The following is a 27,064-nucleotide window of genomic DNA, read 5'->3' as shown; positions in this document are numbered from 1 at the left end:
GTTAAATCATTGTGTTCTTTAAAAGGTAATGAGAATAATAATAAGAATTATGATTTTATCAGATCTTGAAATTCAGTGTCACCAAATAGAAGATCTTGCCTTTTGGCAGTACGTTTACGAACTTTGGGGCTCTTATCGGACCTGTTAAGATCAGAAAGGAAATTTTGTAAAAAACATGTAAAAATGTGAAAGCAAATAACTGGAGGAACAAAGTCAAATAACAAATTATTTGCGTAATTTAAATATCGTTAAAAAAAACTCCATATTCGATCAAATGTAAAGGTATGATTTATAATTTATAATATGCTCTTTCTTTAATAATAAATAAAAAATAAAACAAAATGCTTCTGGTTATTTAAATCGTATTAAAATGCGTTTTACGTTTTCATCAATATGCTGAAATAAAATCCTCTTATGTTTATTCTTACGCGTCTGTGTTTCCAAATGGCGAAGGGCTTCTACTCGACGTCCTGTGCAGTTCCACATTCGAAGAGTCTGAAAGCTTGTCATCTTGCGGTATGCCGTAGGTTGCATTGCTATCTAATGACTTTTGAGAGCTCGGATTCGCAGTATTTAAAACACTACTGCTTTTGAGATTTAACGAGTCGAATATCTGTTCCGAGCTAGGAAATGTTGTATTATTTGCTGTTGGATGCTACTCTCTTGTTGGGCTTCATTCAGGAGCGATTGGTGCTCCTGCAAATGAAATTGTGCTATTGCAAAATTACACGTCATTACGATGGAATCGTCGGCAAGCTTTTCCAAAATGATGTAAAGGCGTTTTGCTGGCGACGCTGCTCCTTCAATAATTGAGCGATTTCTTTTGTTTTTCGGTTGTCTTCCTGTTTGTGACGACTTGTTTGTGCCGACATTTTTTTCAATAATTTTACCTAGAATTATTATTTATATTATTATAATTGTAAATACGTAAGGAAAACTCCATTTAACTCGAGTTAACAAGCCTAAATATGACATAAATACATATTTTACTCACTTTTGCAAACTTCAATTCAGCCACCTCGCTGCGTAACGTGTTCATCCGCACAACGTTGGACTTGAGCTGTCTCTGTTGCAGCTGGTGTTCCCGCTGCGTCATCTGTAACCTTTTCAACTTGTGTTGCATTTGCGAAATTCAACTTTACTCTTTTCAAACTGTCCTTTGATGGGACTGAAACAGAGGCACCTACAAAAGAGTTAATATAATTTATATTTTTAAAGAAACCATGAAATGGTAAATACATACTCATATTTGTCAACATTTCGTCGCGTTCCTTTTCCGTATTCGCAATTTTGTATTTTAGCATCGTCAATTGTTCTTCATATTGCAATTGCATACACTTTAATCTCTCCTCGCTCAGCTCCAACTGTTCGATTAATTTCGATTTGGTCTCAATATCATAATCAATCTCCTCCATGTCTCTGGCTGTTCGCTCATCTGTGTATAGGCAAGATTTAAGGTAAATAATTAGGTAATGCTTACCAATTCAAATTCAATATGTTTACCTTCTGTATCGCTACTACAAGCTTCTGCTTCTTTCAAACCGATGTTTGGTTATTGATTTCCTGACAAGGAACGAGACATCAAAAGCTCTTTTTCCCGTTCCAAGCCCCGTTTCGCTTTGCTTTTGATATCTCCTGTAGATTTTGGAATATGCAACAACTAAATTCAGATATAATTTGAGATATTTTAGTATATACAAACCATCAAAAACAGGCGGTTTGAGGCTTCTGGGCACAATTTGGCGTTGTATTTCCATAGACTCCATTAGCTTAGTCTGAAGTTGCTCAATTTCCAATACATATTTTCCCATCAGTTTGGTTGTTTCCACATCGGAATTATGATCACTAGACCACTTTTTGGAATCCATTTCAAGCTGCAAATGTGGCATTGCGCATTCCCAGCTGCGCAGCTGGGAAATTGTTCGGGATCTCTGATCCTGGTTGATTTCAAGCTTGTTCTTAATATTTCGTGCTCGATTGGCATACTTTATGGTGTTTTATGTCTTCATAATGTCACGATCACTGAATGAAACACAAGCTATCATCAGAGTCTTACTATTTCCGCCCAAAGAGTCTTGCAGCAGGCGTGTCAGCTTTGAATCTCGCTTTAGAATGTGCAAGGCTCGCTTGGACTTGTCCCCTAGAGAGGAAATACAATTATCCAGGGCCAGCAGACCATAGTTGATGGATATGCCCTCGCGTGTCCTGTCGCCCGTGGCCTGGGTCCCCTTGAGTCACTCGGAGCCCGCTGGAGATATCTAATCGTTACATAAAAATTAATAATAATATTTTTTATTAAAAAAAAAAAAAAAAAAAAAAAAAAAAAACTTACTTTAATGCATATTGTTGATGTGAAATGGGTTTGATCGACGCTTCCGATATAGTTATCTGTCCAGTGGCATCTTCGTGTATTCGATATATTGAACCGCTAGACTGAAGTGCGGCGGACTGCTAGCCTTTCGATGCCACTGAAGATGTGACGAACAGAGTGTGGAATAATGCCGAGTGAAACGGACACATACATTTGGCATAAGTTTTTCCTTGCAGGTGATATTGCAGTCGTTCTCATCGCGTGGAATTTGGCATCTTGATGTCCTTTTTTATTATAATTTCTGTACCATAACCCGTGAGGTAAGAGCGCTGAATACAGGGCAACTCTTCGTTCTAGTTGGTCCAGTAGATCATGCCCAGGCAAGGTTCCACGGCAATTCCCCGCGGTTTGTCCTTCTCCCGGAAATTTAGAACGTTTTTCACATGCTTCTGGTTTTGATCCGCCTGCTCGGCGAGGTGACGCAGCTCAATGACTCAATGAACATCCCCAACGTCTTCTAGCAGCGCACCTAGGGTCCATGCCCGTACCGCTTCTGCCACCTCCCTTCCCATATAATGGGCGTTCGTTTGGGAGTTCAACTTGAGGCCCATGGCCTCAAGTTTGTCGTTGTTGGCATGTTGAAATGACAGGATTCTGTCAGCTTTTAATTGAAAATAAAGTTGACACGCTTCCTGTATACATTGCAGCTGTTGGCGGCATAATATATATGCGGATTCGCTGATCCTGCCTGATATATTCAGCTGGTGTTCGAGCTTTTCTATAAATTTGATCAATTTTGATTCGAAGTTGAATGCTTCGAATGTTTCGTGGCGGTATATTGACCGCAGGACCTCGCCAGCGTCCTGTCGAGATGTGTATAATCACACAGGACCGGCATGTGCAGCTGCTTTATCATCGCTTATTATCGCGATAAGTTGGCAAGCGCTCCCCATATTGTTGGCCTCTGAAATGCACTCTGCAACAGCTAAATATGTGTCGGTAGCTGTGCAGTATGGATGATTATGGAACTGTAAGAGAAGGGAAGGAAAAGTTACAATTATTAAAAAATATTATTAAACGATGTATACACAATTTCTTACCCATTTCAGATAAACAACTCTGTTTGTTGACCCGTCCATGGTGGCCGCCATTACTGTGAGGCACTGCTCCTGGCCGAAATGAAGCGCATCGACTGTCAAGAAATATGGTACACTTAAATTAAGTCTATCATATCTATTGACAGTCGATGTTGACTCCATTCCGTCCAGGCTATTGGCGTACACATTGGCCCTGCCTCCAAGGTTGCCTTTCTGAATGCCAAATGGTGCCAAATTGGCTATTTCTTTAAATGTCCTCATATCTAAATATATAAATGTAAAATATGAATGTTATTGACTTCAGGTTAAAGGGGCAAATTGAAAGAGTAAATAGAAGTCTAGGTCCAATAATAGCGAAGCTAAAGAACCAATGATTCATTAAACAAGAAAACTAAAATTTATTCATAATAAATCAAATAAATTTTTCTGGCAATAACTAGTGATTAATCAATTTTGTTTTTTTTTTATTTTATGAAAATATTTTCTTTCTTATTTTATTAAGCTTTATTTTAAATAAAATTATTTAAACCCTTTATTAAAAATTTATTTGATTTATTATAAATAAATTTTAGTTTTCTTGTTTAATGAATCATTTATGTAAGTAAATTTAAGTTTTGGCTTTAATTTTTAATTTATTTGAAGTAAAATATAAAAAAAAAGTGTTGTTTTCCATTTAATCTATTTTATTTTCTAAACAAATCTATTTATAATTATACATAGATAAAACAATGCAAAGAAAAACTAAAAATGTATCAAACGAATGAAAAACCAATTTTTCCTTCTTTGATCAAAATTGTAACCACTGTAGTATGCACATATGTGGAAACATGTAGCGAAGGTATACTGTACATAGCAGCAATACATTGTTGCAATAAATGCAAATAAATAAACTCAAGTGAGTGCGGAAGGCAAAAATGCCATCTTTATCGTCGTGGGAGGTATCTGTTCTTGTTGAGCAAATGGATGCACCAAGTCTATAAGAAGCTTTAGAAGTGTGTCCAAACGATGGACCTCGCCCCCTCACAATAGCTGAGTACAGGGCGCGCCAAGAAAATAAGAAACCAGCAACAAAAAGGAAAAGGAGCGGTCAGAGGATCAAACTCCTTCAACACAGGAGACTAATCAAAAATTGCGGCCACAACCGAAGAGCAGGAGGCACATCATATGAACCTAGAGGTCATCGAATCAAAGCTTTGCAAACGGGCAAAGTAACGCAACAAGGGCTGCATTTATGCCAATGCCTGAGGTGCCATTAATTTTTAATAACTTGAACCTCAAGCCGATGCGCGAAAGCGCTGCTCGATAAACACTAACCATTGTTAGTGTTTTACTAAAAACATGTAACTGATATTCAATCATATAGTGCAAAATATTGTAAATCAGTTATATGTAAATTAACACATTTTTTTTTCTTCCTTTTCTTATATATATTGTAAAACCAATATTTAGTTAAATAAAGTTTGTATTTTTTTAACTTATGAATATCGCAAGTATATAATTGGCGCAGTTGGTAGGATCCTAAACTAAAAGAGTCCTTAAAGTACGGTACTGGTGTAACTAAAAGGATATGCTATATAACTAGCAGCCCTAACACTAGCGAATTTTAATAGTGATTCTAAAATTTAGTGATCCACAGAAGAATCTACGTGATTCAAAGTGTCAAAAAATCCCGTGTGGACGGAAAAATAATATCGACAAGAAATTATTTAATTCTGAGAAAAACTGAAAAATCCCGTGTGGTCAGAAATAAATTCTGCAAACAACTAATCTAACCAATCAAAAAATAAACTATCACAACTGTACATAACCCATTAATAGTTGCACAGAAGCAACAGGACACGCCAATAGTGTCCTGTACTTCAGAGGTCAACAAAGCAATAATAGAGGTAGCCGTGGAAGCTACCGGGGAAGAGCCAGTTACCACAACAACGGCAATTGCCGATACTATAACAACAACAGAGGCAGAAGTCAGTACAGAGGAAATAACAGAGGTCGCGGTAGTTGAAGTCGCGGTCACGGTTACAATAACTCCTCTAACTCCCAAACGAACGCCCATTATATGGGAAGGGAGGTGGCAGAAGCGGTACGGGCATGGACCCTAGGTGCGCTGCTAGAAGACGTTGGGGATGTTCATTGAGTCATTGAGCTGCGTCACCTCGCCGAGCAGGCGGATCAAAACGAGTCACAAAAAACAGTTCGGAAAACTGCCAGACACCTTTAGATACTCAAAATTAAATAAAAAAGTATACACAGTAAACACATACACCACTATATACCCTACAAGGGAAGACTGGAAGAGAGGGAGAGTAACCGAACCGGACGAAGTATCACTCTACACCGACGGCTCAAAGATGAGCGACGGAGTAGGGGTCGGAATCTACGCCGAGAGCTGGAAGGTGGAGGAATACTTCCACCTCCCAGAGTCAACGACGGTTTTCCAGGCGGAGGTTCTCGCGATACTGAAAGCTGCCGAACTTTCGCTAGACCGAGGCCTCCGGAATACCAAGGTGAGGATATACTCAGACAGCCAGGCGGCGATCAAATCCCTCGCACAAGCACGGACGAATTCAAAACTAGTGGCCAAATGTAAAGGGGCACTAAACAGACTAGCAGAAGACAACAGGGTACAAATAGCCTGGGTACCCGGACACAATGACATAGACGGAAACGAGAAAGCAGACGAGCTGGCCAGAAAAGGGTCAGAAGAACACTCATCAACAACAGACATACAGATCTCCCTGAACTCAGTCCAGACGGAAATTCATGACTATTTCAAAAAACTAGCCAGCAAGGAATGGTCGACGAAGGCAGAGCACAGAAGATCGAAACTATGCTGGCCAGAATTCAATAGGAAGAGAACCGCAGAACTGATCTCCAAGAGCAAAAAGGACATCAGGAGGATAGCGGCAACCATCACCGGCCACTGGCCAATAGGCACGCAAGCCTGCAAGATGGGTCTACCCTACAACCCACAATGCAGAAGCTGCAAGGAACCAAGCGAGCAGGAGACACCAGAGCACCTGTTGTGCCACTGCCCGGCACTCAACAGACAAAGAGCCCGACACTTCGGAGCACACCAACTCGAGTCACTAGGTGAAGTTGGGAGGCAGCCAGTAGCGGCCATCCTAGCTTACCTGAATGACACGGGTTGGTACTAAGAAGGGCGCAGACAACAGCAAATCGAGGGTGTGGATCAAAACGGAGCTCTGCTCCAATTGGAGGCGGCCAGGGCTGCCTCACCACTTTACCTACCTACCTACCTATACACAGTAAACCTTAGTCTGAATATGTTTATAACTTTTAAAAACATTTCTACAAATAGTACTCTTACATTTCTGCTCGACACAGGAGCAGATATATCACTAATTAAAGAAAACTCAGATGTCTTTGATAACATTGAGAAAGAAAAAACAATAAATATTGAGGGCATTGGACATGGCATTTTCACGTCCAATGGCTAAGTCCAAATCCATCTGTCTGTTTGTAGCTCACAAACAGACAGATATATTATTCCACATAATTTCCATTTAGTCCCCAAAGATTTTGCAATACCATGTAATGGAATAATAGGAATTGACTTCATAAAAACCTTTAATTGCAAACTAGACTGTGAACCAGAAAAGGATTGGTTCATATTAAGACCAAATAATCTAAAATACCCCATATACCATATGTCCCCATAAAATTCAGTTCCGGTAATAATTTAATACTATTACAACAACAATATGTATATGAGTATAATAGCCCTCTTCTATTAGTATTGAGTTTGATTATTTTAAAGGTTATTTGACAAGAAATAAAATATTTTTAATGAGGATAACAAATTTATTATTTTCTCATTTTCTTACCACTGTGCGCTTTAAGGGTTGGGCTTCGATTCTTGAGCGTTTTTTTAAAACGAAAGAAGCAACTCGGAGGCGGATTGCAAGATCCCAGAAATGCTTAAGCTTTTTCCTCGCTTTGTTGTTGCTATTTCCGCCGCGCGCACAAACACACACTGATGCTGCCGCACACGCACACTAAAACAAGAAATAAAATATTTTTAATGAGGATAACAAATTTATTATTTTCTCATTTTCTTACCACTGTGCGCTTTAAGGGTTGGGCTTCGATTCTTGAGCGTTTTTTTAAAGCGAAAGAAGCAACTCGGAGGCGGATTGCAAGATCCCAGAAATGCTTTAGCTTTTTCCTCGCTTTGTTGTTGCTATTTCCGCCGCGCGCACAAACACACACTGATGCTGCCGCACACGCACACTAAAACAAGAAATAAAATATTATAAGCTTTTTCCTCGCTTTGTTGTTGCTATTTCGATGTGGTTTTTGTTGTTATCTGCCGCACACGCATACTAAAACAATCACGCAATTTATTTTTTATTCCGTTTCGCTTAAACACGTCCGTCTTCTACGAAAGTACTTTTTTCAAAGCAGTAGAGCTGGAAAAAACATCGGCGATGTATCGATACATCGATGTTTTTCGAAAATCGGGAAACATCGAGGTTTCAAAACATCGATGTTCGATGTTTCCTCTTTACCCATCACTACTTGGCAGGAAAAAATCTTGGTAAGCTGAGCACGTTTTTTGTAAGAAACTTAAGTAAATAAATTATAGATTACAGTCTGATTCCGAAATTGGTTTGATATTGGTGTTGGCGGCGCTCAGAAATGGAGAAGGCTTTGAAAGAGCAGAATAACAATGGTAACTAGAGCTATTATTTACAATCATATGATTTGTAATGTAACTTTTGTCCAATATAGTTGCCTGTCAAGAGGAAGAAAGAGACAGTACGGTCCCAAGTAAGCGGAAAAAATATGGGAAGTCTTCTGTGTGGAACTTTTTTAACAAATCGGCTGATGGCAGGACAGCCAAATGTATTAAATGTGGCAAAACGTACCAAACAAGTGGCAATACGACAAACTTGTCTTGCCACTTGAAAAACATTCATCCTAATTTAACAATTAGTGAATTGCCACAAATACAACAGCCGTCAGTCCTTTCATTTATGGAGAAAAAGTACGAAAAGTCGTCGAACCGAAAACAACAATTGGATAGTGCCTTGTTCTATTATATTACATCCGACTTGCGCCCTTTCACAGTGGTGGAAAATAAAGGCTTCCGCAATTTTGTAAACCTCCTCGATCCAAGGTATGAATTGCCTTCACGTACCACCTTAAGAAATGTTTCGATGGCAAATGCATACGAAGAAAAGAAGGCCAGGTTGTACGCCTTTTTACAAGACGTCAAGCACTGTGCAATCACTTCAGATTGCTGGACGTCAAGGGCCAACGAGTGCTACGTTACTGTGACGTGCCATTTTATAACTGCGGATTTCGAATTGCGCAACGCTGTTTTGTCCACTGAGAAGCTCCTCGACGAAAGGAGCCATTCTTCCGAGAGTATTGCAAACTCAATACGCACAGTACTCGAGGAATGGAGCCTTTTAGGAAAGGTCACCGCTATGGTCACAGATAACGCCAAAAACATGATAAAAGCATGTGAGATACTGCAAATAAGACATATTCCATGCTTTGCGCATTCAATTAATTTGACTGTCCAGGACTGTTTGGCTTCAGAAAAAATTAGGCCCATTCTTGAAAAATGTAAGCGCATTGTTACATTTTTTAAAAGTAGCACAATTGCGTATGCCAAATTTAGAGAGGCCCAGGAATGCGATCGTCCCTATAGTCTTAAACAAGAATGCCCTACACGGTGGAACAGCGCCTATTATATGGTGGAACGAATTTTAAACACCAAGGTTGCCATCGCAAGTGTGCTTTTAAACACGCCCAAAGGGCTAATGCCCCTAACTTCAGATGAAATATCCATTCTGGAGGACCTTAAAGAAATACTGTCACCGTTTGAGCACGCAACGGTGCACACATCCGCCAGTACTTATGTCACAGTGTCTTCAGTGATTCCGGTTATTTGTGGAATTTTACACAATTTAAACTCCACAAAAACCAAACTCCAGACTAAGGTGGGTCGAGATGTCTGTGATGACATACTTCAAGGGGTCAATACAAGATTGGTCCCCTATGAAAATCATACGGTAACAAGAATGACCACGATTTTAGACCCTCGCTTTAAAAAGGAGGGATTTTGGAATCCATTTAATTCCTCCCAAGGAGTTAAATCATTAGAGGATGAACTGTCGCACATCAATGCTCAATCAAAAGCTTCCACATCTTCAAGCCCGCCAACACCAGAATCCACAGCAGAGTCCAACCAACTATTCAGTTTTTTACAAACAAACAAAATTCAAAAAATCCAAACCGGTCGCGTGGATTCCATATTAGCTTTGAGACAATATTTAAATGGTACTAATTTGGAGCCTGCACAAAACCCTTTGGATTATTGGAAGGTAAAAAAAGATAACAATTTAGATGGTAACCAACTTAAAATCCCATTTCTTCTTTTAACAGATATCAAATGACAACGCTTTCAAAACATGCGTTTTTAAATACTTCTGCGTTCCGGCCACCTCTACTGAAAGCGAGAGGATGTTCAGTAAGGCCGGGCTTATTATCAGCGAAAAGCGAAGCTCGCTTAAGGCTAAAAACGTCAACATGTTATTATTTTTAAACAAAAATGACTGGATTTCTTAAGTTAAGTTATTCTTTTGAGTAGAACTCGATATTGTTTTTTTTATTTTAATTTTCATTGAATTGTGATTTAGTTTTTATTTTGGTTTTTGAAGGAAAGAAAAGAAATATAAGCTGAATATATGGATCTCAAATAAAGCCTCATTATTTATCAAGACCTTTAACAAATTTGATTTATTTATGGTATTGATTAATAATATGATATGGAGAAAAATACATTTTTTCAAAATCACACCTTAAAATAATTCGATGTATCGATACATCGATGTTTTTTTCTGAAAAACATCGAAACATCGATGTAGGGAAACATAGATTATTTTCCAGCTCTACAAAGCAGTTCTGACGTAGCGTCGCAGGCTTTTTATAATTACTGGCGTGAGAGAAAGAGAGGCACATATGTATGTTTCATAACCTTTCGGCAGTAACAAGAACGCGCAAGCGCAAGCAACTTTTGAACAAAATTTATGAAATATTTGCAGCCCTGTAGTTTGGCGGTTAAGGAGGATCTACTGCTGCAGGAGCTGGAGCAGCAGTTTTCGTCTTAGGAAACACCCGCACATGGGTAATGACGAAACTTGAGCCGGAGGAACTAGCCCGTATTGTCCTGCCCCCGAAAAAAAATTTCACTTTTTTTTTTTTTTTTTTTTTTTGAGGGGGTGCAGACACGCATTCATTAAATTAATTAGTTTACTTACGTTTTCGTCCATTTTTAAGAGTTTCGACGAATTTCGACGTATTTTTAAAGCTTCTTTTTGTTTTCACTTTTTAAATTTTAAAGCCCTTAAAGCGTTTCAACGAAATAAAGTTTTTTTGTTTTCACAAAGAACATTTGAATATTTACTTGTTCAAAATGTGAACACCTTGCGAATTAGTGCGGCAAATATAAAATAAATTATGTACAGTCACAGGGAAAGCTTAAAATTGTAAAGAATTTAAACATCTAATAAAACTAATAATATTATGGTCATAATAGCTTATTTATATATTGTAACAAAAGTGCTCTTTATTATACAAAATCTTATATTTTGATTAGCGTCAGGAAGCTGTCCAAGTGCTTGCTGAGTAAACGCTTTCCCAAATATTCATACATATGTACGTATGTACATATGTGTGTATTCTGTCAAATAGAGCTACCTGTCACTTTGATTGTCTGAATTGTGAAAGGAGAAAAAATAAAATAGAATACTTATTAAGGAATAATACAATTAAGCCAATGGACTGCTACCGACGAGCCGGCAGTCGAGTCTGCCTCACCTATTTGGTGTCATTTGTCCTGCTTTCAGTGTTTTTCTACTACTTAATGGCGTATAACGGTAGTAATAAAAGGGGAATAATAAGGCTGCAAGAGGACCTGGACCATTTATCAGTAAGGCAGTATGTGTTTACTTTTTCATAGAGGAGTTCCCAAGATATCTATTTCAGCACATGCTCCGAAAGCAACAGGTTGATTGCAAGGAAGCCCATATCTCTCAACACGACACGAACGAAAGACCGAAAGCCATCGCGTCAGGGAGATGCGACAAGCGGGATGTCACCGAATATGTGGACACGCTGATCAAGCGTAAAATCGGACACCTCATGGACGACGTGTACAATTTAAAAAATCAGATCATAAACGCTGATTGTATGGCTCGGAAGGAACAACCCATTTCTGCGAAAGAGTTCGCACATGTGGTTCCGAATCGCATTAACTTTGCTTGCGAAGCGATGGGTGCCAGAATCATTCATGTGATTGCACGCCCCATTGGTGGCACCAATATGATCAAGAGGTTTCTGGGCCTAGAATTTAGTGCAAATCCACCGGTAAATATGCTGCGTCCCAGCCTAGCTCCAGGAGCGTGTTTCGGCTTTAGTGGCAGCCAAGCAACGGTGGTCCTGCACTTGGCCAAACCTATACTTGTAGAGGCTATTGCCCTGACTCACGTATCTAGAGAAATGACCCCAAGTGTGTGTGTTGACAGCGCTCCCAAGGACTTTGACGTGTATGTGAGTCTTAATCGTCCTTGTTTTAATTTACAATAACAATAACTTGCACAAGGGTTTGCCCGCGGATAGCTCCAAACGGAACTTATTAGGACAGTTAACCTTCAACAACGACGCCAATAGGCGTACTCAAACTTACAATGTCAACAGCAACAGTTTCTATCCGAAGTTGGTCTTAGCTTTCCGCTCCAATCACGGCGCCAATTCTACTTGCATATACCGGTTAGTAGACCAAAACGATTATAAGCTTACGAAATGCATCGTATTCTCATTTGCAGCTTAGAAGTGTACGGAAGACCACAGTAATTCTAACTATTCTAAGTACAGCTCAACGATGGATATATGTGTTATAATTTTAAAATGTAAGATTGCCAAATGTCATTAAATATAACGCAATCGTTTCAATGATTTAGGGAAGCTTTATAAGTGGATTATAAAGAATCGATCCAGTTGCACCAATTCACAATAAATGACAATTTTTTAAGTATTCAGAAAAGTGTAAAAGCTACCTTAAATAAATTAAATATTTTTTTATATATGTTATTAGAAAAGAACTTAATCTGGTTAACTATAGAAAGGCCTATTTCCTATCATAAAAAAATAGTTTATATAAGAATTAAAGCTTAAATTCATTGAAATGTTGTTATAAAACAAGATTTGACCTTTTCTGAGAAAACCAATAGAAAAAAAAAAAATATTCAAGTTATCGAAGATTTTTTTACAACAAAACTTTAGCGCGCATATTTAAATTATAAAATAATCAATAAAAAAATTAGCTTATTGATGTTTTGAGGCATCAATTTGGAAACGGCAAAATAGTAATCTTTGTGTTGTCGAGATGTATAGATAATATGCACTTAAAACTTGACATTTTGTACATGTCAGCGTATATTGAAGAAAAAATAAAATAATATGGGTTTCCCTTGACTGAGGGGAACTACACAAAAAAAGTCAGCCCCTAAATTTTCAACCAAAAATAATCCCATGCCCTTGCATTACCCTACATATAAAATCTTAAAAAGGTTTTAAGCTACTGGACCTTTTCTTTAGCAGTCTAAAACTTCGATTTATCCGACATTTTTAGCTTTTTCAATGACCTGAATATCTTGCTAAAAAATAAGGATGGCATCCGCATAGTTGTTATCTTGATCGATATGAAGCATAACTCGACCAAATACAACAAGAAAGGAAGCTAACTTCGGCACGCCGAAGATTGTATACCCTTGCAGATTGATTTTGATATTTATATTAAAAACTTAAATGCTGAAAACACACACAAAACAGAGTTTCATTAAATGTTACCTATACTTATTATGTTTACAGTTACCGATCGCTTCTAAGGAAGCTATATGATATAGTTGTCCGATTTTTATGAAATTTATACCAAAATACTAAAAAAAAAAAATAATAAAAAGCTCATATCTCAGATTATATAAAAATACGTTGAAAAACAACGAAGTTATTTTTTTTCCTATTAATTTCCCGATCGTTCCTATGACAGCTATAAGATATAGTCGTCCGATTTTCATAAAATTAAAACCGAAATAATACCTTGCAAGGGTATAAAAATAAGCAAAACATAAACGATTTAACACAAATGTTTACACAGGCTTTACATAAGCCAAATTTCTATAAATTAATCAATATTTTAACAACTGAAAAAAAAATTATTTTTTTAAATTTATATTTTATTATTTAAATCCAATATCTAAAGAGTGTTTTATAAATGTATACACAGACCTTAGCCAAATTGAAGAAGTCGTGGGTAATTGAACAGACAGCTCTCCTAAATATTTGATATTATCGGATCACCCAGTTCCCTTTAGCCTCATTGTTTTTATTACATTTATTAATTCTTCAATATTTTTAAATTTTCGAAATCGGCCCACCCAGTTCGCCAAAGTACGTTTTTTAGTGTACTTCGGCACCCTGTATCTCGGAAAGTTTATCGGACCATATTGTTTATCCGGATGTTAAAAAAGTTGATCCTCACGCTGTTTCTTGCGCCCGGCCGTAGTATCCCTTCTAAAATGTAGATGGCGACACCTGCATATCTTGATTGGTAAGCGATGGCAAAACGCCATCTAGAAGTACATATTCAAACTGAAATCTTGAGTGGTAAGCGATGGCAAACCGCCATCTAGAAGTACATTTTCAAACTGAAATCTTGAGTGGTAAGCGATGGCAAACCGCCATCTAGAAGTACATTTTCAAACTGAAATCTTGAGTGGTAAGCGATGGCAAACCGCCATCTAGAAGTACATTTTCAAACTGAAATCTTGAGTGGTAAGCAATGACAAAACGCCATCTAAAAGTACATATTCAAACTAAAATAGTCGTAAAGAGGCTCATAATAACTGTTCCCATTTTATGGGTTTTCCCCCAATATTGAGTGGGTTTTTTGTTTAAGTCCTAAGGTGAATATTTAGGTGGAAAAATTTTTAGGGGGAAAGGGAAAGGTGGCTTCAAAACCGAAGTACAAATTGTTTTTTTTTTTTAATTTTGGGGACATTTGGATTTTTAGGGGGAAATTTTAACTATTTTAAATAATTGTATTTTTACATTAATAGAAAAAAAAACTGAAAATATAAAAAAGTCGTACATTTATACATAGCATATAATAATTTGAATTTGATAAAACTAAAACAAAAAAAATTTAATCGTATAAAATGAACTATCAGGCCTGTTCTAGTTTCCACTCGGAAGTGAATTTGATAACATTTGCGGATTTCCCTTTAACATAAGCGAATTTCCCTTGGTGATTTAAGGAAATTTTTTAAATTTCCCTTAAATTCCCAAACAAAATCAGCTGGTCGCTTTCAACAAAAGGAGATTCCCTTGTCTAAGATTTGCTAAAAGGGGCTGATAAAATTTTGGCCCGCTGTAGTCTCCAACTCATAGATAGTAATGAAGCACTAATTTAAATAATAAAATCTAAGGAATAAGCATTAAGACAGGAAATAAACATTTTGAAATATTTGTAATTGCAATCAGCTGTTCTGGTGGCAAAATGCTCGAAAGTAGAGTTGCCGAGGGTTTAGAAAAAATTCCCTTCGCATAAAATTTAGTTCAGTTTGTGGATTGAATTGGCTGGTATTTTAAAGAAAAACACTTTTTCTTATACTTTACCTAATAGCAGATATTTTAATTGTAAAACAACATAAAAAGTAATTGTTCGAAATTAATCTTAAATATATGTCGTTTTTTTTTTTGAAACGCTGACAACCCTTAAATGGTCCCTCTCAAATACGACACAGCGGCAGCGGATTTGCAATAATGTTGAAGGTTAGAATCGAACTGATTTTAAGGTGCACCCACAAAATAATTATTTATAAATCAAGTACTTTAGTATTAGCTAATTCAATTATGCAATAATGTTCCCAAAACCTCTAGGAATATATTACAATTAACATTTGTAATATACATAATCGCATTGTATTTTAAAATAATTAATTTCTGATTTTGCGGATTTGAATCCGCCGGCCAAATGGCACACGGAAAGTTTCCGTGCGTTTCGTCTGCAAATTAACAGAGACTTAACAGAGGGAAATACGAATCCGTAAAAATTTTTCGGAAGTGAACACTAGAACAGGTCAGGGAAATCCGAATCCGAATAAATTTTGCGGAAGTGGAAACTAGAACAGGCCTGTATATTTTCGATTTGAAATATCTTATATAAATATATGTTATGCTGAAAAAAAACAAAGTAATACCAAGTTTCATTACATTTACCTACACCTCTTATATCTACAGTTTGACAGTTACAGTTTTAGATATTTCTCTGTTATATACAGGCCTGTTCTAGTTTCCACTTCCGCAAAATTTTTTACGGATTCGTATTTCCCTCTGTTAAGTCTCTGTTAATTTGCAGGCGAAACGTTCGGAAACTTTCCGTGTGCCATTGGGCCGGCGGATTCAAATCCGCAAAATCAGAAATTAATTATTTTAAAATACAATGCGATTATGTAAATTACAAATGTTAATTGTATTTTATTCCTTAAGGTTTTGGGAACATTATTGCATCATTGAATTAGCTAACACACTTGATTTATAAATAATTATTTTGTTGGTGCACCTTAAAATCGGTTCGATTCTAATTTTCAACATTATTACAAATCCGCCGCCGCTGTGTCGTATTTGAGAGGGACCATTTAAGGGTTGTCAGCGTTTCAAAAAAAATCATATATTTAAGATTGATTTCGAACAATTACTTTTTTTGTTGTTTTACACTTAAAAGATCTGATATTAAGGTAAAGTATATGAAAAGGTATTTTTCTTTAAAATACCAGCCAATTCAATCCACAAACTGAACTAAATGTAATGCGAAGGGAATTTTTTCAAAACCCTCGGCATCTCTACTCGCGAGCATTTTGCCACCAGAACAGCTGATTGCAATTATAAATATTCCAAAATGTTTATTTCCTGTCGTAAATGCTTATTCCTTCGATTTTAATAATTAAATTAGTGCTTCATTACTATCTATGAGTTGGAGACCAGCCGATTTTGTTTGGGAATTTAAGAGAAATTTAAAAACTGTCTTTAAATAACCAAGGGAAATTCGCTTATGTTAAACGGAAATCCGCAAATGTTATCAAATTCACTTCCGAGTGGAAATGAGAATAATTATTCAAGTTCTAGTTTCGTCCGCAGCATGTTATCGACAGAGAAAATGCAATAAATAAGGAAAATTACCAAAAGTAGCCGAATCATTTTAAAAATAAGCTAGATTTCTAGCTAATTGCATTTCACTAAATCTTATAGCTTTTGCATTTTTAAAATAGCTAAATGTGGAATAAAATTGCTAAATTGGCAACACTGATCGAAATCAGTGATCGTGTTGTTTTGGTGTGACCGTAGTCGTGTTACCAAAATAATCCAAGCCAAATTACACTCTTTCAAGGTTCTAATGAAGTAGCTAAATAATGAAAACTGCATTAGAGTGTCATACGGCCATTGATGGCTACAAAGTAATCGATAGTATGTACAATCGACAATCGAGTTCCAACTTGGTATCGTTATTGCGCTGCCGTCAAGGGAATGGATTTTCGTGAAATAAATAGACTAAACTGGCGCTTGCATCTGACCAACAACAACAATCTCGTTCAGTACACTGCGATCAATAGGTACAGCGATCCTGATGCTGATGCATCGGGCGAACGCCACGCAGAGGAGCTCCTACGCAAACAAATCGATTGTGCGACGGGGGCAACAGCAAGAATGGGTACTAAACAAAAACAGCCAGCAACAACTCTGGTGCAGTCCGTAGAAGCAGAGGATTGTGGGGGTGGGTGTGGTATCGGAATTGGAGCAGGCGAATGCGCCGCGGCTGCAATAGTTGCAAGCGAATGCGGCGGTGATAAGGTGAATGTGATTTTCTTCTTTTCCATGTCTATATGTATGTGACAACTTATCCATACTTATTCCTTGTTTCTGCAGGTTGGAGGCGCGACCTACTGCGATTTTGAAATAGACTTGGCTGATGGATATGGACAGGCTGCCGCAGCTCTCTCGCCCACCGATGCGGTAGGAGCCGGGGTCGGGGGCCTTAGCTCCAGTCGCACCTCTATTAACAATTCAACCGAGAATCTAAGCTATGCCAGTGACAACTTTTACGGTGACGACCTTATTTTGCTGGATGATGACGACGATGTCGAGGCGGAGGAGATATCACTAAACTCAGACGATTGCGTTTACGCCTATCGAGGTGACGGGGCGGAGTTCGACCAAGCCCTGGAGGCCACTGCAATGGGCCGGGGAAGGCAGCACCAGCTGGAAATTGGCCTTGGGCCCAGCACCACTGGTGGTGCAGGGTGTGGCCTGATATGCGGAGACGACGAGACAGAGTTCCTAGAAATGGACTTTGAGCCGGACCCATCGTCGGAGCTGGAGTTTGCCGGCGGAGGAGCTCAGAATCTGGGATCAGCCTTGCCGCAGGCCAATCTACTTTTAATGCAGCGAGACTACAGCCAAATGAGTGGCGTCGTAGGGGCGACGCCCACGCACGGCAGGCAGCTCTACAGCTCCCCCATTGACGATTTTCCGCTGCAAGAAGATATCCTGCAGCAACAAAAGCAACGCCTGAGTAAAAAATTTGCCCGCATTAGCTTGAACTTGGATCAGATCAAAGACGGAGGGAGAGGCGGTGGATGCGGGGAGCATATCGACGAGACAATGAGCGGCGGCGAAGAGAAGAAAGTGGACACCAAACCCGGGGGCGAGTCATCGTCCCAGGCGCACTCTCTGCCAAGCACATTGTACACGAGTGCTAATTTCGGAAGGAGTACCAGTGTCCCCAGCCACCATGCAGAACCTAAGTTGACGGGAGCAAAGCCAAAACGGCTGTCCCATTCTTCGTCCGTGATGTCGAAAAGCAGCGCCAGTGCCTCCACGAAGTCGCGCCGCTCTCAAAACTCGGCCAGTTTCGATGAACGCTGTTACAGCTGCACCGATTTTCGGGCCTCTTCCAATCAGCATCACCAGCAGTCAGCAGCAGCGCAGCCAGGTGCAGAACAAGGTGCAGCCACCATGCTTATGGCTGCTGCGGCCATGGTAGCGCTAGCTTCTTCCCCCTCGTCTATAGCCCACTTAGACAGTGGTAACGAAGAAAACTGTTTGGACTGTCTTGAAAAGGAGTTTCTGGCAAACACCATCGGCAAGGCCCTAGATCCGAGCACGTGTCCGAAGTGCCGGAGGCGAACCGGAGCCCGTGGAAGCTGCATGTCACTCTACACCCGGGCAGAGCAGACACGATGTCGCAGCGGTTCGCCTGGATACTTTGATGAGGGCGGTAGTCTATTTGCCGGCTGGCACAGCTCTTCGGGTGTCGGAAATAGCAACCAAAGGTTTATTTCGTGTGATAATAATTTCTCCAGCGGCGTTCAGGTGAGAGTGTGCTTTGTGAACCTAAAAGAATTAATTTGCCAGGAAAAAATGATTTTCCCTTATTCAAACCGCAGATGATTAAGAAAAAAATTTCGGCCGCGCCTCTAGTTACTCGTATATCGACGGATGGGACGTGCAACGAGGAACACCTAGTGCAGGCACTAGACAATCTGCACGTGTCATATGACCAGGCGCTATTGCGAGGCTACTTTGAAAACTTGGTCGCGCGGCGTCACGGCGAAGGCAGTGGGAATCTCAAGCAGTTGTTGTTGCAGAACTCAAAGCGCCAAGGGAATCATCGCAAGCTCAAAAAGCTTATCGAGCTGGTGACCCAGCACCAGCTAATTGTGCAATTTAAGCCGGTTCGTCTTCTATTATTGTTAAAACATTTCAACATTTTTCATCATTGCTATTCCTTACCTACTTTTACAGGCCAAGGAATGTCAAACTGATCTTGTGCCTGTAAAGGTGTCTGATATACTGGAGGCCTGGGCATGCAAGCGCGATCTTTCTATGTTGCGGCAACTAGATGCGCGCTTTCATCGCGCAAATGTGATAGGTAAGATTATTTAATAATAATAATATTTAATAATAATAATATTTAATACCGAGCTTAAGAGTTCAAACCAACACTTGACGTATTTCTTGAATTGGTTCTTCACTCCGTTTTTCTCATTTCCTAGTAATATAATGGAAAGTTTAGCGTGTTGATGGTTATAGTTATTTTATAAAATAAATTTACAATACGACAGAAACATTAAAAAAGTGCGCGAAAAGTTCGGTTTACGGAAAATCCGTCTCTATTGCAAGGATTCGGATGTGTGTTCGCGATCGCGAGAAATGTCCATATGTTATTAAGGGACAAATAAATATTTGTTAAGCTGAAAAATAATTATAATTGGCGTCTTACTGCCCTTATATACTAAGTCTTGCGTCTTTGTCAGCTAATTATTAGGTGTACAAGTAGATAACCGCCGTTTTTTTCATAATTTTATTCCCAAGCTTTTTAGGCGAAGGGAAATTGATTGCTGAGTCACACCCAAGGAAACCGCGAGTTCTTGTTGTATCTGACAAGAATCTTCACCCAGCAGAGGCTCCAAATCCGCGCCTTCAAACTTTTCCACAGGACCCGGTCGATCCTTGTCTTCCACGTCATACTCGTCATTTTTAAACTTCTCACCATGTTCTTTCACTCACACACGATTCACCATAAGTTTCTACGAGCATTCGACGCGCTTCAGATGCCGATTTTTTCGAATTGAACGCGAAAAGCAAAATCTCCCGCAAATGACGCTTATTCGGTTCGAATTTCGACATTTTCGTGCACCAACAAAATGATAGACAATAAGAATACACGAACGAGACAATGTAGAGTTGTTGACCGATATTTTAGCTCGCCATTTGGCGTTCCCGATCAAAATTTCTCACCGTTTTGTGAAGGTGGCACCACCTAGTCGAAAACGGCGGTTTTCTACTTGTACACCCAATAGAAAGACGAATTTCATGGTTGCATTTGTATTGCTAAAAAGCATCAGTAATAGGCTAAATATCTTTTATAAATATTATAATTTATTATATAATCGGGATTTACAAAAAAACTTTCCCGATTTTCGTAAAAAAAAAAAATATATTCTAAAAAAAAAAAAAAAAATTAACACCGTGCCACCTAATTAGAAAGATTTGAAACTTGTAGGGATATGTAGTGTTTTCTAATTATTTTCCACTTTTTTGTCATACTATTATTTATAAAGCCATTTTTGATTGGTATTAACAATTTTTGTTGTTAAGAAGTCCTCAAACCTGGTCAGGATTAAGTCAAGTTTGCTGACTATGTATTTAGCGAACATGTTCGCCGAATTCTTCCAGACTACATACTCACAAATTAATTTCGATATTAACTCGGAGTATTTTTTTCCACTTTCGCGCTCCAATTGCATTTTTATGCCTGTAATCAGTGAAGATGATGATGATGATGTTCTTCATAATCTCAGAACAATCAAACTTTCCTTCTCCTCTGGTCCAGATCTTGTACCTAGCTGTGTTCTGAGAAATTGTGCCAGCGCATTATGTAGACCACTGTCTAGACTTTTTCAGTCATCATCATTCAAGCATTCGTTTTTCCCCGAAGTTGGGAAAGAATCTTTTATTATTCCGCTTCATAAAACGGGCAGTAAATCTAATATTGAACACTATAGAGGTATAGAAAAACTTTGTGCATTTCCCAAATTATTCGAATTTCTAATTACTACTTAGCTTCAGCACCAATGTAGCTCAATAATGTCCTCCTCACAGCATGGCTTTATGAAACGCAGATCAACGTCTACAAATCTCCTTGAGTTTGTGAGCGTTGCCTTTTGTTGGCAAGCGTCTCCTCCACCTTGTTGGCGAATCAGCCAGTCGAACTCATGTGGGGGAGTTTTCTCCTCAGCCCAGGTAAGCTTTGCCTTCTCCTCTGGGGATAGGGCGGCCTTTTCCTGGAGCCGATCCTGGATGCGGAGGGCAGCCTTGTACAGCGCCTTGGCCTTCATTCCCTCGCTTGACCGCTTTGGCCTGTCCCTGCGCTGGGAGCTGGTGCCTGGTTTCGGTGAGTGGAGAAGCTGCAGGCTCTCAAGGTCCGAGTCTGTATTGACTATGGCACGTGAGCGGCTCAACTTCCCCTGCGTAGTTTTTTCGGCAGTAGCGTTGCAACTGACATGACCTGCTCCCGTTACATCAGAGGTGTAACCGCTGGCGACACGCTGAGAGGTAGCGAATGGTATCTTTTATGGGGGTACCGCCCACTTGCGTTTTATGCCGTCCGCCAGGCATCTCCACCCATGGCTAAGGGCTCACTTCCTTAGGCTTTTTAGGGCAGAAGGAGTTGAACCGTGGCCTTTGCTAGACACTCTATTATCGCGGACGGGAGAAAATGTAAAACTGGGAATGTAAAACAGTAACTGTCAAACTCTAAACATAATAAGTATAGGTAAATTGAAATAATATCTGCAAGGGTATACAGACTTCGGCGTGCCGAAGTTAGCTTCCTTTCTTGTTATTCGTGGATTTCATTAGGGTACATTTTTGTCAAAGCTCAAACTTGACCCTTTGAATTAAAATAAAAATATTCTACCGGTTTTGAAATATACAATAAAGTAGATAATCGATTATCGAATTAGATGGTAATCTGGTTTTAAAAATACGCGACATTGCGTGACAATCGAAACACAACAATTAATGCCCCAACAAGATCGAGTTTTCAAATTGGCTGGTAAGAATTAAGTATTAACATAACAATAAAGAAAATCGCAGCTTAACCATCTACCTATAGCTAAAACAGATTCTACAAATTCGGCTATTGTGCTTTCATGCATGAACATTAGCATGAGCATGAGCCTAAGGTATGTACATACAATGTATGCAAATGCAATCAATGCAACCAAAGTTAAGGGTGACAACAATTTCGCTTACGCGTAAACGTTCACAGATCTCTGAAGCCTACATAGAATCCGACATTATTTTTCCGGTGTCTCAATCGATTCTTGCTCTTCCTGGTTGATTGGAAACGCTGCCTCGCAAGGATAATCTGTCAATCATCCTCAACTTTTTCTTCATCCGTACCAATGTCAAAATCAATCAAATTCAAATCCGAAAGAGCTGACAGCATCACTTGTCGTTCCATAACTACAAAAGCAATTATTTGCACTTATGGATATACAACTTCCCTTTACCCTATTATGTCTATATTTTTATTTTTTTTAACAGAACAAACACTAAATATTCATATTTGGCTTTTCTTTATTTTGGCTTTCAGGAAAAGTCGGTCACATAGTGCGGCAGGCTACAGCGGCGACCTCCTCGACGGCTCTTGGTGCATCTTCCTCCTCAACATTCAAACGCGTCTTGCCCGAGTTTCTCATGATCCCACAGTATTACGAGAGTGGGGAGCTGACGCTTACCCGCAAATGTTAGGATAAGCTCGTCGCATACTCACTTCCAGTACACAGATTCGCAGTCACAACATTAAATTGTTCATTTACCTACATATGTACTATGCTAGATTGTTTTTTGTTAAGTTACTTAATGAACGCAACATTTCGGAGAATATTTACTCTGTACCCGCAGGGCTCAAGACTGGGTCGAAGCAGCTCCGAAACTATACAATTACTGTTAAATGAACAATATATTTTAGCATGTGTACGTTCATGGAGTAACCGGCATTGCAATATTTATATACTCTCTTTATCCATGTATGTATATGTCAAGAAACAAATACCCCGTCTCGTATATGCATAGCCTAGCTTGTATACAAGAAATCTAGATCTGAATAAATGATAAGTGTCTAAAATTACCACCAAGTACTCCACAACTTAAAAGGGGGTACCGTTCGGTACAAAACTAACCACTTTATATAAATTTTGTTGTGGCGAAATGGCTATTAATTGGGAAACCTACAACAAAATCAAGTATGCAGAATCGAAGCTCAATGACACCTGCTTAAAATGTGATTTCTTTATCTCTGATTGGATCTCGCCTGAGTTTTTGAAATTTGGTGATAAGAAAACGCGTTCTACCAATTTTTCGCATTATTTATTCTTAGCTTTTTGTCGTCGGATAACAGGCGCTTTATTTAAAATGTATTAAATTGTTTTCAGAAATATACAAAATTTATTTGAATCCAGAACTTGCTATCTAGCCGGAATAGTTTAAACATGGATGTCGCCGTCTAATTAGACCGCATTCGTTTCACGTGCTTTGTTATTGTTTCCTTTACGTTGAATGCTCTACAGTTTTAATTTCAGTTTAATGTTCAAAGCAACAAATAAATATTGTCAAAAATCAAAGATAAGCAAGGTAAAAACTTGGTAATATACCATGTGCTTGCAAAAGTGGCAATCATTTCCAATATTCAGAAATAAATAAGTCCTAAAATAATATACATGTATTTAATTGTAAAGTAGCTATTGTTCATAATTTTCATATTCTAAGCCGAATTTTTTAAGCTTCAATTCTGCATACAGATATATGCATACAAGTGTATTCTATAATTGTAAAGTCCTTGGTACAGGTGTATGAGTTACAGAGAAGCTTGTGTTGTCCTTTCATTCTAAATGTTCACAAAATCAACCGATATGAAAAAGAATATGTATTAGTTAAAAGGCAACTGTCCTAAGGTACTCCGTTGTTTTGCATTTTAATTATTAATGAAAGTTGGAAGTCAAAAACCAAATTTCGAATGGCTTGGCCAACTAAATTTTGAGTTAAAGTTTACCGTCTTGTAAAATGACAATTTCAGAAGAGCGCTTTAAATTTTTAGATGCTCATGCATCGAGTAAAAACGACCTCTGTTCAAAAATGATCGATGCTTAACTTTGACACGAATTTTCTAATAAAAAATACAAATGTTAAATACCTTACCCCTGGTGGCGCATCCCGACTACAAAGAATTTAATTTGGACCATTTAATTTAGCTTTTTAATAAAATTGTGTTTTATTAATTATTAACCTTCTATAATCTGCATGCCGATATTAGTCTGATCTCTAGTATCGGTTCTGGCGTCCGGTGGCATTGTAATAGCCGCCAGCACCGGGTCCAGGCGGTAGGCTGGCAGGAGGTATCGGCGGAGGGGGGGCCGCTGTTGCGGCGCCGTAGTGCGTCAGCAGCGGTTGCTGCTGGACGCTCCACCCTGGTGCGCCGGGGTAAGGGGGCATAGGCACTACAGGTGGTGGCGGTGGAGGAGGAGCGTGATACAAATGGTAACCGCCTGTTGCCTGACCATGTGGAAGCGACGGCAACGAGTCGCTAGAGGAACCCAAGGCGGGCACTGCACAGGCCAGCGACTTTATGATCTGAATATTGTTGACATCCAGCAGGCTTCCATTGCCACTGGCTGCTGGTGGAGGCGGCGGTGGCTGTGGCTGCGCGGCAGGTGCTAAGAGACCTGCTGACTGATTTGTCGGTTTGCCCAACGTGGGACTGTCCGCCCGACTGGGTGGCTTCTGAGGCGGACTGCCAGGCTGGTGGGCTTCCTTCTGGGTGGACTGATACAGGTCTAGCACCTGGTGGCAAATGTCTTCCAGTATTTCCATTGTCACGTCAGAGACGAACATGTCCCACCACCGCTGGTGCTGTGGCTGGCGGCCGTCCCAGTCCTGCACGGTGAACTTGCTGAGCTTGCTTGCCAAGTGGATAAGAGCCACAGCAATGATCTCCGGTTCCCATTGTAGGCAGACAACTGTGCTGAGCGAGTCGTTAACAAAATTCCACGCCATCTGTACCATCTTCTGAAGCTTTTGCTGGTCTCCCTTAAAGCACTTGGCGTACTTGAGCAGGAACGTGTACGGATGCTCCACCTGCAGATCGAATTTTATGGTCTGTAGCAGGATTCGCTCCAGCGTCATTACTTCCTCCTTGGGATCCTCACCGAAGGAGTAAAAGTAGTTGTCACTTAGTATTCCACGCGCCGTTTTAATGATGTCGCGGCACTTCTTAGGAGTCTCCTCCACCTTGCCGGCGAAGAACAGGCAGCAGCAGGCTGTCACATAGCGTGGAAAGCTTCGGAACGAGTGGAACATGTAAAAGCGGTGAAAGTACACTACACCGGTGGCCATTGTGTTGTGGCCCAGGCCCATTTTCGTGCCACACTCCATAATGAAGCGGGCGCCCTCTTTCCGGTAGCGCCGCTCAGTCTCAAAGGTGATTCCATCTAGAATCGAAGGTGTCTCGCGAAGTTCCTTCTTGTCGTAGTACCAACACGGCATGTCGTCGGCCGATAAGAGTTAGATTCCCGTTTGTGAAAATGCGTGTTAGGGGTGCAGCCAGGAGAGCAAAGTTAGCATGACAAGGTTGGTGAGGCAGTCGGAGCTCAGAGTGGCCTGCGATGTGCAGTATTAAACAAAAGAATTAATTCTATGGCTGGAATAAACTATATTATTACTTGTGTGCGACTTTAGAGATGGGTCGACTTCTGCCGATAGTATCGATCAATGGAGCTGCAAGAATATTAGGCGTATTCCATAAAGAGGTGGAAAAACATCGACGTTCATTGGCAACTATCGATGTTTTGCCGCAATACTTAAATCCATTTTTGGGACTGGGTTTCGGTTGAAAATTTAGGGGTGACTTGTTTTGTTTGTCCCCAATTGTAAAAGAAAAGTAATAATAGGGCGCAAATTAGTTATATTTATTAAATTATAAATAAAATACAAAAGGAATATAGTTGTGACCACTGTAGTTGTAATACTGGCATGACACTGCCGCATTAATTAGAGACTTCATTAAAGATTTGACAGCGCTATAGCGTTTTACACAAGTGCGAGCAAGACGACTATATGGCGCTCTAATGCATTAGAATAATGCATTAGCTACTTCATTGCCGCGATAATCGATAGATCAACATATTATATACTAGATACTCGATAACAAAATACGGGTTTAATGAAGAAAATTGTAATTGAAAAATGTATTAGCCAGCTCATTGACAGTATGGTCTCACAATGAGAATTTTATTTTTATATCATTTCGCTTGTTTTTTGAACTGAAAATATATTAGAAAATTAGCAAAAATAATATGTTTTGCGGTAGCAAGGTTCCTGCGCTGTAAAATTAATTAAAATTATTTTTTTTGTAATAATTAAAAAAATTTTAAGCATTATAGGTTAAAAACACAAATTTAAAGGATTCTGCATTTATTTTTGCAAGAATACTTCGAAGAGGAATTCAGAAAATCATAATAATACGCCGCGAATGGCGGCCGTTTTTTTGTTTACCTTTTACGGTCGGTGTGACCGTAGTCGTATTACCAAAATAATCCAAGCAAAGTCCAATCCAAATTTCACAAAATTACACATATAGTGGTCTCTTTCAAGGTTCTAATGAAGTAGCTAATTAATGAAAACTGCATTAGTGTATCATATGGGCATAACTGGATAAAGCTGGCAACCGGAATACAATGAAAGTTCAGATATACCAAATTAATTTTAAGAACTGTATTTGCTCTTATGAGCTATTGTTTAATTTGTTGCAAAACGGGACGTTTTTCAAAAAAATTTTGTGACGAAAAGGATAAAGTTAGCTTATTAAATTTAACAACTTATAATAACATAGGGACTTCATTAAAGATTTGAAAGCGCTATAGCGTTTTACACAAGTGCAAGCAAGACGGCTATATGGCACTCTACTTCATTGCCGCGATAATGCTGATATGACACAGCC

At 39.2% G+C, this 27,064-nt stretch overlaps 4 protein-coding genes, 1 long non-coding RNA gene and 1 pseudogene across 8 annotated transcripts; 3 read left to right on the top strand and 3 right to left on the bottom strand.

Annotated features, from left to right (window-relative positions):
- Position 1: 1 nt before the first annotated feature.
- LOC108083399 (kinesin-like protein KIF21A) lies at positions 2-3,499 on the bottom strand (annotated as a pseudogene).
- Positions 3,500-3,543: 44 nt separating this feature from the next.
- On the bottom strand, positions 3,544-7,656 carry LOC138928153 (uncharacterized). The gene is made up of 3 exons (XR_011444637.1): positions 7,492-7,656; positions 7,257-7,427; positions 3,544-3,671 (listed from the first exon to the last, which is right to left on the bottom strand). It is a non-coding gene; the product is annotated as an uncharacterized lncRNA (long non-coding RNA).
- A 293-nt stretch (positions 7,657-7,949) lies between these two features.
- Positions 7,950-10,166, top strand: LOC108083428 (E3 SUMO-protein ligase ZBED1-like). 2 transcript variants are annotated; one of them, XM_017179187.3, is made up of 4 exons: positions 7,950-7,969; positions 8,018-8,104; positions 8,164-9,767; positions 9,829-10,166. In XM_017179187.3, the coding sequence occupies exons 2-4, from the start codon at positions 8,071-8,073 to the stop codon at positions 10,009-10,011; spliced, it is 1,821 nt and encodes a 606-aa protein (XP_017034676.1). In that variant the 5' UTR covers positions 7,950-7,969; positions 8,018-8,070; the 3' UTR covers positions 10,012-10,166. The 2 variants fall into 2 exon arrangements, with proteins under 2 accessions (XP_017034676.1, XP_017034683.1); XM_017179194.3 differs by having other exon boundaries at positions 7,956-7,969; positions 8,025-8,104.
- A 962-nt stretch (positions 10,167-11,128) lies between these two features.
- On the top strand, positions 11,129-12,529 carry spag4 (sperm-associated antigen 4). 3 transcript variants are annotated; one of them, XM_070284059.1, is made up of 4 exons: positions 11,129-11,374; positions 11,431-11,990; positions 12,064-12,213; positions 12,270-12,529. In XM_070284059.1, exons 1-4 carry the CDS (start codon positions 11,222-11,224, stop codon positions 12,295-12,297), a joined length of 891 nt encoding a protein of 296 aa, XP_070140160.1. In that variant the 5' UTR covers positions 11,129-11,221; the 3' UTR covers positions 12,298-12,529. The 3 variants fall into 3 exon arrangements, with proteins under 3 accessions (XP_070140160.1, XP_041632977.1, XP_017034631.1); XM_017179142.3 differs by having other exon boundaries at positions 11,131-11,374; positions 11,431-11,994; positions 12,047-12,213; XM_041777043.2 differs by lacking the exon at positions 12,270-12,529 and having other exon boundaries at positions 11,130-11,374; positions 11,431-11,994; positions 12,064-12,200.
- Positions 12,530-16,985: 4,456 nt separating this feature from the next.
- Positions 16,986-23,200, top strand: LOC108083418 (uncharacterized). Its single transcript, XM_017179175.3, has 5 exons — positions 16,986-17,352; positions 17,428-18,873; positions 18,948-19,235; positions 19,306-19,432; positions 22,664-23,200. The coding sequence occupies exons 1-5, from the start codon at positions 17,029-17,031 to the stop codon at positions 22,819-22,821; spliced, it is 2,343 nt and encodes a 780-aa protein (XP_017034664.1). The 5' UTR covers positions 16,986-17,028; the 3' UTR covers positions 22,822-23,200.
- A 1,133-nt stretch (positions 23,201-24,333) lies between these two features.
- Positions 24,334-25,839, bottom strand: CycK (cyclin K). Its single transcript, XM_017179208.3, has 2 exons — positions 25,788-25,839; positions 24,334-25,725 (listed from the first exon to the last, which is right to left on the bottom strand). The coding sequence occupies exon 2, from the start codon at positions 25,609-25,611 to the stop codon at positions 24,391-24,393; it is 1,221 nt and encodes a 406-aa protein (XP_017034697.1). The 5' UTR covers positions 25,612-25,725; positions 25,788-25,839; the 3' UTR covers positions 24,334-24,390.
- Between the last annotated feature and the right edge of the window lie 1,225 nt (positions 25,840-27,064).

Source organism: Drosophila kikkawai, chromosome 2R (assembly GCF_030179895.1).
Source record: "Drosophila kikkawai strain 14028-0561.14 chromosome 2R, DkikHiC1v2, whole genome shotgun sequence".
Lineage (NCBI taxonomy): Eukaryota > Metazoa > Arthropoda > Insecta > Diptera > Drosophilidae > Drosophila > Drosophila kikkawai.
This window is presented reverse-complemented; position numbering and strand designations above follow the sequence as displayed.

Bases quoted from the DNA above. Each gene is read 5' to 3' on its own strand.
- LOC108083428 (XM_017179187.3), top strand. From the start codon at position 8,071: ATGGAGAAGGCTTTGAAAGAGCAGAATAACAATG. The intron at 8,105-8,163 runs GTAACTAGAGCT...TGTCCAATATAG, and splicing joins GAAAGAGCAGAATAACAATG to TTGCCTGTCAAGAGGAAGAA. The intron at 9,768-9,828 runs GTAAAAAAAGAT...TTCTTTTAACAG, and splicing joins ACCCTTTGGATTATTGGAAG to ATATCAAATGACAACGCTTT.
- spag4 (XM_017179142.3), top strand. From the start codon at position 11,222: ATGGACTGCTACCGACGAGCCGGCAGTCGAGTCTGCCTCACCTATTTG. The intron at 11,375-11,430 runs GTAAGGCAGTAT...TATCTATTTCAG, and splicing joins AGGACCTGGACCATTTATCA to CACATGCTCCGAAAGCAACA. The intron at 12,214-12,269 runs GTTAGTAGACCA...TCTCATTTGCAG, and splicing joins AATTCTACTTGCATATACCG to CTTAGAAGTGTACGGAAGAC.
- LOC108083418 (XM_017179175.3), top strand. From the start codon at position 17,029: ATGGATTTTCGTGAAATAAATAGACTAAACTGGCGCTTGCATCTGACC. The intron at 17,353-17,427 runs GTGAATGTGATT...TTGTTTCTGCAG, and splicing joins GCGAATGCGGCGGTGATAAG to GTTGGAGGCGCGACCTACTG. The intron at 19,236-19,305 runs GTTCGTCTTCTA...CTACTTTTACAG, and splicing joins TAATTGTGCAATTTAAGCCG to GCCAAGGAATGTCAAACTGA.
- CycK (XM_017179208.3), bottom strand. From the start codon at position 25,611: ATGCCGTGTTGGTACTACGACAAGAAGGAACTTCGCGAGACACCTTCG.